The 12761-nt window shown below is 37.0% G+C and overlaps 1 protein-coding gene across 4 annotated transcripts in view; it reads left to right on the top strand.

The window, feature by feature from the left end:
* Positions 1-12761, top strand: part of CMTM4 (CKLF like MARVEL transmembrane domain containing 4) — a 60373-nt gene that overhangs the window by 32457 nt on the left and 15155 nt on the right. The window contains exon 4 of one of the 4 annotated variants that reach the window (XM_052798224.1): positions 285-2417. The exons of the other annotated variants lie outside the window; for them this stretch is intronic. Coding sequence (XP_052654184.1) covers positions 285-458 — 174 coding nt within the window. The 3' untranslated portion in view covers positions 459-2417. Of the gene's footprint in view, positions 1-284; positions 2418-12761 lie in introns of those variants that run through there. 4 annotated transcript variants of the gene reach the window in all.

Raw genomic sequence — 12761 nt, 5'->3', positions numbered from 1 at the left:
AAGAGCCATATTTTTCTTTACAAGAGTTTCTTCCATTGAAGTTGCATTGAAGGATTTAATTATCATGTTTGTAGACAGAGAACTTTGTTTTCTGGGATCATTAATCTTAGTCGCTTTTGCAGATTCTCTAGTTCATTGAAGAAGAAAAACATCAATTGTACAGGTCATGATGATTTGTCAGTGCAAATAAAGTAGAAAACTAAGCTTCTGAGGAATTTGTTGTGAAACTACTATTGTTCTTGTTTTCAGAAATTGTCTTTGACAATTCTTTCTACTTCTTGTAGATATTTGGTTTCTTGGCAATGGCAGTGTATGCTGTGAACACATATTTAGCTATTAAAAAATGGCGAATGAACAGCAGACAACAAAATAGCCGGCAGACCAGTGATTACATACGTGCCCGGACAGAATCCAGAGAAGTAGATCATCGCCCTGAGATTCAGCGTCTGGATGCATGAAAATGACATTCAAATGGGACTGCAAAGGGAAAAGAAGAAGTGCTTAACTCTCTCATGGAATAAAGGGTTTTTGTTTTATTTAAGGAAGAAAAGGAAGATCAGATGGTGGCAAAGAGTACCCAGCCCTGCATATGTGCAGAGATGCATTGAGTCAGCAGCCGTTGTCATGAAGGCAGTAAATGTTGGCCATTCAAAAGGAAGATCGGTTTAAGATGTCCACATATATATACACATATATTATATAGCTTATATAATATATAGTATATATATATGTTTTGAAGTATGTTATTGTTTTGGATTAACTGCACAGTACTTTCCTTCCCTCTCCCAAGTGCAAGCTCTGAATATACATGTTCTGCCACTGTTTCGTCATCTATTGTAAACACCAAGACTAGCGCTACATTGGTTGGTTAATATAGGAAAGAAATTCCTAAGTAAATTTAATAACACGAGAAAAGGAAGCGAGGGGCAAATAGCAATAACTTTAGCCATGTATTGTGTCCGACAAACTCTTCTGTATCCATCCTTATGCAGCCTTGGCAGTGCAGCTCAATTCTCATCTGTAAGATCTCCTGCATTTTCACTGTTGGTGCACTTACATAGCAGAAATGGACAAACATTTCACTTTTTTTGTTTGATGGATATAGTGCTGAGGTAGTTACCCTGTGGGTTACTTGTGAAATTGCCATATTCAGTTCATGCATGACCTTGGCCAGATCTGAACTTGTGCAGTTAGCACGTTTACTGAATGGTCACCATAATGCATCAAGTGCAAGTATGTGGTTATCTGCTAATGTTGGGACACATTCTGGTTTTCACTCTGAAGTGGGAAGATAAATATGCTTGGGAGACAGGGTGGAGAAAAGGGGGTTGAGGGGCACAGTAGAGAAAGAAGGGGTTGTCATCCAATAGACTTGCGTTCCAGTCATGGCTGGCTTGCTTTTTTTTGTTTTGTTTTGTTTTTTGTTTTTAAGGTTCAACCTTTCTGAGAAGCCCAGGGTAAGCAAGAACTAGCAAAAAATTGATGTGCTTATAAAGTGTTTCTAAGGTTGCAATATTGTGATTCATGTAAGATAAATATTTCTGGTTTTGGAGGGTTGGTTGTTTCTTCTAAAATGAAAACTGTTGGTAGTAGGTAAAACTGATTTTTAGAATTTTTTTTAATTAGGTGTTTCTGCAAATTTTTTTCCCTAGTATTTCTTTGGAAAATGAGTTTAGGTAATTGGAGAATAATATGGTTGTACTGATTTGTTCAGAAATAGTTTTACGTAACTGATATTTTCTTATTTTAATTGTATTTCCAGTGAAGAGAAGGATATTTGCTCTACTCAAAACTCAAATTCTGCAGTAATCGGTTAGACAATATCATAATGTTATTAGGAAGATGTCCCTTGATGTTTTTCTGTTGGTTTTTTTTTTTTTATTGGTGTATTTATCTATGTAATGCATTATTTGGCATGTGCATGCCTGCATGTCATATGAAGAAAGCGTGTGTAGGGGAAGATCTCTCGAGCTGAATTCCTTTCTCATGTAAGCTGATGAAATCTTTGAATTTAGAGGAACTGTATGCCATGTATACCTGAATTTATCTCACATTTGACTTGAACACTTTTTACGTTGTGTTCTTATGTAGCTGTACTCTTAAGTGGATGAATGCAGTTAACTGGAGTCTTAAACAGGAGTATGTTGCAGATAGGTCACTTTTAAACATGATAAACAGGTTACACCAAGCAGAAGATCAATAGAAATGCCTGGGCTTTTTTAATACTGGAGGGAACTGGGATAGTGACAGGTGTGAACGTAACGCTGCAATATTTGAATCAAGCAACAGAGAATTATTTTGATGTGTGAAAAACCAGTGACAAAACTAATGTCTTTTCACTTTCAATTTACTAGGTCTACTGTGCATTTCACCTTAGTGGTTAAGATGGAGATTAGAATTCAGAAAGAGTTACTAATGAGGTTAAAGAAAACTTGCGTTTTCTTAATGAGTAATGGTTTCCCAGTTACTATAGCAACATTTTACTGTGCTTCATTGAAAGTTAATGGCAAAGGGAACACCGGTTTAAAAAAAGATCGAACCATATAAACCAACTTCTAGTGTTGGGTTTAAAACATTGACATTTTATTGAGGTGGTGTCTCACCAGGATTACTGTGTGTTTCATGAAAAGTAAATGACAGTTCCATGTTCAGTATGGTATGAAATAATGAAGCTTATTATTGCCAGTACAGTTGTTACAGCCCTGCTGTTTTTCAGCACTCTGCCTAGTATTGGCAAAGTTTGCAAGGAGAGTTTGTAGATACTGTCAATTATTAAAAGAACCTTTTTAAAAGTAGCACTAGCATACCTAGACTGGAATTGTAAACTGGCATTAAAGCAGTTTGTATAAAGGTTGCAAAAAAACCCCAACAAAACAAACCAACAAAAACAAAACAAAAAAATGCCACCCCCCCACCCCCCCCCCAAAAAAACCCAAACCAAACCCCCCTACTCAAACACAGAATATTTTCCTCCAGAAGATCCATGCTTTTAGAGTGGAACCCTCATCTGAAATCCAGGAACAGAAGTTAGGTGATGCATAGCAAAGGCTTTTCATTAGGAATGTATCCGGTTTGCTGGTTGATGACAAGGACTGAAATGGTTCATATGTAAGAGAACACCCTGTTCCTCTCCTGTACTCCCTGTGCTGATTATGTTTTTTTCAGAGGTGTGGGAGGTCTCGTGCATCTATAAGTTTATGAATTTGGTATCTTTCAAATCCTTAAACATTTCCTTACCTAGAAAAAGGATAACATCACCGAGCTTTTTCTGGAGTGAGATCATGAAAAGCTTTTGTTACCTTTTAGCTGGAATGACAAATGGAGAGTGATGCAGTTACAGTTCTAATACAGCATAATACTTCATCATGTAGTATAGTATACCTGAATGACCTTGAGTGCATTTACATGTGAAATAAGTTTTCTTGAGCTAAGAACAGTATGCCATTATTTATTACTTGCATCATGACTTGAGCTTAGCACAGCTTTCAGGGTAGAATTCAAAGAGAATATTAATTTAAAAAATACTATGTGATACACTTTGTAAAACGAAAACAAATGTAAATTTGTAATTTCCTTATTTTGGGGACCAAAGATTATTTTAGTATTGTATAGTATATACTTTCTAAAAATTAAGTTAAGCATTTATTGATCTACAGAGACATTATTTACTCTTTGGATTATATAGAAGGGAAATAAATTAGCTGTGAGAGACAACTAAATTTGAAACACTAAGTTCATATGATATATACATGGCTGATATCCTCCCCTCCCCCCAACTTAATTTTACACAGTGTGTTGAAGAGGTGGTAATATTTTAAGATTGTTATCCGAACTGCAAAAAACCAAACCTCTGAAGGAAGAAAATAGAGTAGAAAGTTTAAATTTTTTTTTGAAACTTGCTTAGAAAAGTGACATTAAACTGCTTCTTCCAGCCAGTTAGTCTCGCTTGTAATTGCTGAGCATATAGGCATGATTTCTTTTAGTCCTGAAGAGTGCTGTTTAGCTACGTAAAGGGACTCAAAATCCACTGTAAATAAAACTAAATTAAAGCTAAACAGTTGAACCTTGTAGGAATGGGATGCTCAAAACTGTAGTGGTTCTGATTAGTCCTCTTTCATCAAATTAAGCCCTCAGATATGCAATCTCCATGTATTTCTGCATGTAGAAATGATGGTAAATTTTGCAACCTATGCACAGACATCAAAAGATTAAACAATAAGATATGATTGGAGCAACAGCATAATAATTGTTGTATAGGGTTGTGAGAATATATGTTTTCCTCTTAGTGCTATGTATGCTCAGTTTTGTCAGCCTTAGTTAGTTCATCATACGTTCCTGTAATGATGTGCAAACTGCCTACAACAGGAGTTTCTAAAACCATAGTTAAGAACTGATTTGACAGTATCATCACTTCTTAGTAAAGTTGATTCCTTCTTACTCTCCACTTGTTCCTTTAATTTCGTATATTCATGCCTCATCTATCTTATGTTTTAATATTTAATTTTTGTTAAGCCTTCTTCATTGATCCTTATAGTGTCTGCTTCAGTATAGGGAAGATAAGAATGCTGTGTCCAATGTCCTTTTGCGTAAGTGTGGTACTCTTTCTTTTTATGGTAGCTTATGATGTTTGGGCTGGGTGTGCTGGGGGAAATGTTAGTCTTTTCTCTAGGGCTATTGAAGCTAGCTGGTATACTGCATGTGTTTCTGTGTAAGCTCTCTGGTAGGAGCCCCATGCTTAGAGGTTGAGAGCATTAGAGATTCATCTACCTTTTGAGAGACAAAGTACTGACTCTGGAGATTTGATGCCTGTATTTCAGTCTTTGCTATTCATCATGGGCTTTGTATTCAGAAGCATGGCATCAGCAATGAGCTGTGCCTTGGAAGCAGCCTTTCGTCTCTTTCTTATGTCTCTTACATGTGAATTCAAACAAAATCAGTAATGTGGGGTGCTTCTTCATAGGCTTTGTCATGTGTTTCAGTGTGCATCTCATTACACAATCTGTAATTGTTATATCGATTTGTATTTCATTGTTGATTCTGGAAAGAAGAGGGGAAAACTGGGGAAAGTTTCCAATCTTCCCTAAGATGATCTTATTTTACTTTTTCTTTTCCCCTGTGAATTATTTTGTACAATATGATGATTGCCCCTTCCTAACACAGCAGACTTACAGGTTCTTAAAATAGCGTGGAACACAGCAGGAGAATTGATCTGCTACAAGCTGCATGTGGACTGTTATGAGTGAATTAACCACTAGTTTTTCATGAACTTTAAGGTCCCTGAACAAATTTGATATTTGTTAACCTTTGTGCTGTTTTGGGGATGTGCAGGCACAGCAAATGCTTATCTAATATGTGGTTTTATTAATACACCCCCCCCCCTTAGTCCTTGTTCTATATCTGTTATTTTCTTGTCTCATGACAACTTTGTAAACATTCCTACTTATTTGGTTTTTTGGGGGGGGGGAACCACCAAAATAAGTAAGAGTAATGTTTTTAGGGCATAATTTAAACAGACAAACTTAATAGCAATTCAAATAGTGTAGAAAATAACACCCTGTCTCCTACTCAGATACTGAACAGCTTTGTACGTGAAAATTGGAGCATAAAGAACAGGTCTTAGGCTGAAAGCTCTGGAGCCAAACATCTTCAGCAGGTATTTAGGATAAATAAAACGGCAGGCACAATCTGATCATGTATTTGAGATGTGGTAAAGGGTGAGAAGGAGAGCAAACTTGATGCTTAATAATCCAGTGCTTTCAAAATGATATGTGAACATTTATAATCCCCAGTTGCAGAAGGGAAGATTGCTTCTGCACTTTATAGAGAAGGAGAGAGACACCTTGAATCAGTAGTAAAAGTAGGTGTAGAAGTGTTTCCCTGTTCCTAACTCTGGGCTGTGCTGGCTGTGTAATACAGTTGGAGAGATTCTACGCTGATGTTAGTGGTGCATCTTAAAAGCTGAGGTATGTTGACAAATCGGTGTGATTATCAAATAACTTCTGCTCAGCTGAAGTGTAGTAGTTGGTTCACAGAGACCTGCAGAATGTAGATGCTTGCATCAGAAGGGCTCTATGTGTCTAGAAGAAAGGATAGTTTCAGACTAATTTCTGCTCAGTCCCGCTGAAATGAGTAAAGCAGTCATGTAGCATTTCTGAAAATTGGGTACTTAGTTCTTGTTGTCTATAGCATAAAATAATGGATTGTTTGGAGGGCCAGCAAAGCTCAAAAAGACTGTGCAGATAGAGATGTTGTGTATATGAATTCTAATGACAACAAAAGTAAGAATTTAAAAATGAAACTGAAATAGGTACGGAACCCAGCAGAATGTTTGAAAAAACTTTGTAGAAATTATGCCATATTCCTCTCCATTTTAACACAGGGAGTTGGTTAAAAATGAATTTATACAAATATTCAGGAAATCTCTGAATGCCACTTCGGAGTTTTTCCTGGTATGTTGTTTTCCCTGTTAGCCCCTTGGCCGCCTGGATAGATCTGTTTCACAGTGTCAGAGCAGTGCTGTCCAACTTGAAAGGGTTCCTTTGTTGTTTTGGTCTTATTTTAGCATTGTCTTTTTTAAATCTGTCTATAATTTAACCATTTGTATTCTAAAAATAATCTTGAAAAAATCTGCGTACACTGTGATTTATGATAGCCTTTAATTTAGAGTATACAACACAATCTAATTTTCTTTTGGGATATGCAGCTTTCAAAAGTGTTCTTACATATGCCCAGAAATGAAAGTTGTCTATTTATCATGAGAATGTGATTAGATAAAGTTACCTATCCAGAATCCCAGTGCAACTCTTTCAGATGTGCTGGCTGGATGAGTTAGTGAAATTGCCTTTTAATCTCTATGGGTTAATAAATATTTTTTTTTTTTTTATAACTAGCCACAGATATTCCTTTTTAAATTATACTTGGCAAACAGAAGATATTTAATTTTATATACAATATACATAGTTACCTTGATTGACATATTTATAACATAGAGCTTTGTGTTTACTATGAAGGTTTTATCTGTATACCATGGACTTCATGGGTAAAATTTTAAAAAGCCAGTTAGCATATATGGAAGGGTATGGAAGTTATCTTCATGAATTCAGAATGAGGACTTAGGAGCATTTAAAAAAGCAATAGCCAGATTGTATAAACAGAGTATCTGGGTTTTTTCTTATTTTTTGATTGGGGCTGGTCCCTACAGCTATTTTAATAACATCTGGATGTGAGTAACAGAATGAAATATGACCATCTGCCTCTTCTGACTGTCACGGACTAATGTCTAGAATATGGGAAATTTCAGGGTATTGTATTTGTTTTGCTTTGGACAAATGTCTCAATAGACATATTTAATTAAAACCTTCATGTGTTTGAAAGAAAATACCCTCTCTTAACTAGGCTGATTTATCACTTTTGGTAACCTTTTAATCCCCAAAATATTATTGTCTAAATATTTTTAGTAATGTTACATTTATCCTGATGTCTACAGGTTAAATTGGTTCTGGCTAGCACCCTTTTATTACAACAATTGCTACCTTCATTTTTCTACTGTTTATACTTTTAATCTTGAATGTTTACCGGTTTCTACTTGTTGGATATTGTGGAGGGATATTGTGGAGGGAGAGTGTATCTTAGCACTACAGTTCATCCAGCTTTAAATCATACATCACAGTTCTGGAGTAAGAAAATATTTTGATTTATATATTGTGGCCAATTTATTGCGTTTTAAAATGATTTCTATACTTAAGACACAACATTTATGACATAATATAATAAATGACTTAGCTAATCATTATATCTGTCTAGGCTTACTCTCTTCTACGTTAGTGTCATTTTGAAACTATTTGTATATGTTGAAGTTTGTAAGGGTTCAGGAACCCACAATAAAATAGTAAAGTATGTATTTATTTCTCATTATAATGCTCAGTTTTGATTCAAAAGTTGACACTTTGTATGTCTTTTCACAGAATTGTAAACAAATACTGAAAAACTGCTTCACCTAGGGTGCCTTCCATGTGTGGTATAAACACTTGTCATTCACAAAAATAGAGATGTAAATTTATTAAACCAGTAAACACTATTTTTGTAATGTGAGTCACTAATGCATCTCTGGCTTCATTGTGCTTTGTTTCCACTAATACCAGTTTTACGGCTACTGTAGTCATTGACTTCCCTTTGTGCACTAAATAGTAAATCTGATCTCATGGTGAATCAGAAGATTGTATCACTTTTGCTCTGCTCTGCCTTCAGCTGCTACCTGAAAGATAAAGCACATTGCTGATGAGAGCTAGAAGGTACTCCAAATTTCTTTCCTTGAGACCTCTGTAAAGAGATGCTTGGTGTGGGATATCTGTATCCTCGGTGCTGATTCTTCGTCCTCTAGAAAAACATAGCAGGTGTAATCTAAACATTCTGATTCTAGCTCATAATTTATGATTTATGGTGTCTGAGGAAGGAGCATCTAGGCCTGACTGAAAGACTTTATCCCTCAGGGATATAGGTCCTATACTGTGACAGATTTGTAATTGTGAACAGCTCAGAAGTATTAATTGAAACAGTGGGTTAGAATTCCATTTTGGGCTGAGCAAAGGGGATGCAATTTTCCTTTTATCATATGAGCACAAGTCTGCTTGTGTTTTGCTTTTGAAGTAAGAAAAACTGTAACGTTTTGCCAAGGAAAATCTTACAAGCATACTCCATGTGTGGATGCATAACCTGACTGTTGTCCTTACTCAGGCAAAATTCCCCATTGACTTAGGGGACTGCAGATCAGGTACCCATTTATCACCAAGTCCTAATCAAGGATTTGAAGAATATCACAAGTTAGCAAATGTTCATATAGAGACAATTTACAGCCTTGAAGCAATTTCACATTATTTTGGTAAGTGTTCTTGAAGTTCTCAAACTGCACATGAGGCCAGCTGATAAAATAGACGCTTTCCGTAGCGGTACCTACCAGCTGTGATCACTGTCTTCTCAGTATTGTCAGCTCTAACTTACATGTGTAAGTGTAGCATCTTCCAGCTCTGTATGTGAAAGTTGTGCTGTTAATGCTTGACCAATTTCAAAGGCAAGGTAACTCTACAAGAAAACGTAACCCCCAACTCCTTTTTTACACCAGTAATGATTTTTTTCAATATGTTGTGTGCTTCTTTTCTGTTGGTGTCTATGCTAAACAAACACAAGCTGAAGAACTGTAATGTCTTGCAATACAGAAAGCAGTCTTGTTTTTAAAATCCATACTGTTACAGCCTAATTTAAATTGTGTATTTATCAGTTTTAAATGTCATTTTGCTTTTCTAGTCTTTTGTATATGGGCACAATACTTTTTGTAAATTTTTTTTAATTTAGTTGTCTTTCTGTCTTTCTGATATTTGAAGATTTGAGCTCTATGGATTTTCATGGTACTCTTCTGATCATGTCTTCATAGTGGTAAAAGTCTGTATTTTTGTATGTAGGGGAAATGGTAGTTTTCTAACACTTATCTTGATCAATATAGTATGGAATCATTTGTGAAGGACTTCCTGTTTAATAAATGGACATATTAAAGTACTAAAACATTGTCTTCATCTGTAAAGGCAACATATAAACTCAGTATACCAAGTGTTGTGGTTGATTAGTTGATAATCCAGTAAGTGCAGTGGCTTAAATGTACTTCCTATGCAAGACAATGGCATAGGGGTTAAACATGAAACAAACCGACCCTGAGGTTTTTGTTGGTTTTTTTGGTTTGTTTTTTTTTGGTTTTTTTGTGGCTATGTCTGTGACAAGACAAACTTCATAGCTGCAGGAGTTAGCGAAAAACCATGAATAAGCAGTCCTTGATGGGAGGTTATATGGAGCAGAAAGCACATGGAACTGCTCTATTGCTACAGTGGTTGTGGTGGCATTGTGGAGGTTTCTCCATCTGGTACGCTGTAATGGGCCGAAATGCTGTATCTTGTGGTTTGTAGCAGCATGTTCTGGACTGAAAAGGAACTTTGGGGCTGAAATGCCAGAGGGAGTGGGTAATGCTCTGCCACCTCATGGGCTGTAGGTTGCAAGTCCTACCTTGATGCACTCAGGGTTTTTGGTATCCAGGCACTTTAGGTGCGAGGTGAAAGCACTGAGTTAATAAGGGTAAGAACTGCAGAAATGCACGGATGGTTGAATGAGTCTTGTGGAAAGATTTGGGAATATGGATGATGCTCTTAACACACTGCTTAGGGATAATGTGCGTGTGGGGAGGTGGACAGAGGTGGTGGTACAATTGAGCTTTTACAGAAGGATTCACTAAGGAGAGTCATGTGCTTGTACAACTTTTCTGCTACAGGATGGGGCAGTTCATTTTGCCTGTGTGGGGCTGTCAGCAGCGGTAGATTCTCATCCGTTGTGGTGGTGTATCCACTGGACTTGCTTAGAGATCAGGCCTTAATGTAATTGATGCTGTTTAAGAAAACAAGAGAGTTAAGAGTGCTGGACTTACTGCCATATTGCTGCTGGTGTTGTTATCTGTGGTGTTGCTTGGTCAAGAGAAGCTTTGTCAGCTGTCAAATTAAAAAAATAAAAAAAAATTATTCTAACTTTTAAATACTGATTCTTCCTTCAGTCTCCTGGGAAGACTATAACTGATTTTTTTATGTAATGGACCAGGCTAACAAAATGTGATGAACAGCATCCAAAAATATATAAAATAAAAGCACAAGTATTACCTGACCAAAATTAACATTGGAATCACTGTTTTCTTTTTCAAGGAAATAGATAGAAAAATTGACTACTTTTTTTTTTTTTTCCCTTTTAAAAATACACTTAAATTTTCTGGGTAGCATTGTTTTACCTTCTAACCTAGAAATTTTACAAAACCTTCAGAGTACTGTGAATTCTTCCAGTAAAGGAGGAATCTGTGTTTCGGTGTGGATTTTTTGATGCAGTCCTGTTTACATAGAAGAAAAACAAGAGATGGTGTCTCCATCCTGACTTTTAAACCAATACTCCATGCAAAAAGGTGTCTCAGGTATCTTGTAACAAGACTCACATTCTCGGTGCTTATCTAAATTTCTTCTGCTTCTTCCTTGATGTATTCCCTCTTTCTCTCTCCATGCTCAAAAAAAGATAAGGTATGGCTAGGTGGAGCTTCTTGTATTTTTGCATACGCATGTTGATACATATCTTGCATTTGCTTTTTGGGGGCAGTTTGTGTCCTGGTCTTTAGAATGAAGCCACTTAATTTTATTATTTTTAATCTCTAACTAGGTTGGTTACAATCTGCCTGCTACAAGGTTTAGCTCAGCCTAGTAGCATTATGTATGTTTTCTCATTTATTTATGCATTTTAGAAGTGCAGGTGTCAGAAACATGCACCGTTAGCGTTTGGCTACAAGTGCATGCTCACTTAATGGTACAGGCTGCTGGTCTCCTAGCAGGGAAAGATGCAGCTGTAAAGTTCAGGCTTGGAAATTTGCACAATGAACACTTACCAGCAGCATAATGAATGAAAAACATCTGCTTGCTATGCAGAGCATTAAATTGTCTTCTGCTTTCCAACAAACTAGGCTGGTGGAAGCATTCTTCTCAAATACCACATAGGCTGAGTGAGATACACCACTTTTCACTTAGTATCTTGGATATTACTTTGTCAGTTGGAAATTTAATACTTCCAGAGCTTTGAACAGTATCAGATGAAAAGCAAAATTAAGTGGAGTAATGGACAGAATGTTAAAAGGACAGTTGAGCCTCTTAGAATCTAAAAAAGCTGCTTGGAAAAGTCCTTTGAGTTCCTTAACATCATCTGTCCAAAATCACCACACAAGACTGAAAAAATCTTCCACAAGTAAGTGTAAAAGCTTTTTGATAGAAGAAGGTGGGAGGAGGGAGAGAGACCTTCAAACAGTGTGACAGCTGTATGAAGTTATTCATCTGTGATGCCTGCTGATCATTTTTCCTTCCTGTTAGTGGCTTTGATTCAGTGTTTAGATCATAAGACTTCTTGCATAGTTTCTACAACGATTTGTTCCACACTTGGTATTGGAAACTCTCCTCACTCCCTAGGTTTGTCTACAGCTAAGTGCTGTTCAACAAGCACAGGAATTCAAAATGGGAATAGTTGTGCTGTGGTTGTAATGAAGGCATATATTAGCCTCCATGCGTTTTGGAAACGGCTCCTGTTTGGAACAAGAACGTATTGTGATCGAAGAGAGATGTTTGGTTATGACCCTGCTGGTACACTGAAATAAGAACTTCAATAAGGCCTCTGTGCTGCAGGTGTAGCATGACGCTTGTGTCGTGAATCCTGAATTGCAGGGAAATCGGTGCTCCCACCATTTTCATCTTGTCGGTTGAGGAAAACCAAGCAAGCAAGCAAACATAAAAGCCAAAGAAACAAGCAGACTTTTTCTCGGCCCTACACCAGACTGAGCTTAGTGCAATATTGCTGGCTGGAGATGGACAAAAGACTGAGTCAGCCTCCCACCCCCTGTCATGACCCAGAATGGACAGACCAGGGAGTCGTGTTTAATTCGAAATTCCCTCGGGCTAAATTAAGGTGACACCAAATGATCAGTTAAAGATTTTATTTACGACAGAAGCAAACGGAACTGGGGAGGCGTGGTAGTAGGTGGCAGGGTTTCTCACAACAGGAATTGGCATAAGACTACTTCTGTAAACCGTGTAACCATATACATCAATTCAGGGAATAAGGAGATCCCTTCTGTTGGGTCATGAGGTTCAGAGCAGAGCCCCTTGCTTTCCAGAATCCTCCTCAGAGAAGGGTCTAGGGGCGGCTGGATC

This window comes from Harpia harpyja, chromosome 9 (assembly GCF_026419915.1).
Source record: "Harpia harpyja isolate bHarHar1 chromosome 9, bHarHar1 primary haplotype, whole genome shotgun sequence".
NCBI lineage: Eukaryota > Metazoa > Chordata > Aves > Accipitriformes > Accipitridae > Harpia > Harpia harpyja.
Note: the sequence above shows the minus strand (reverse complement) of the source record. Positions and strands in the feature narration are given on the sequence as shown.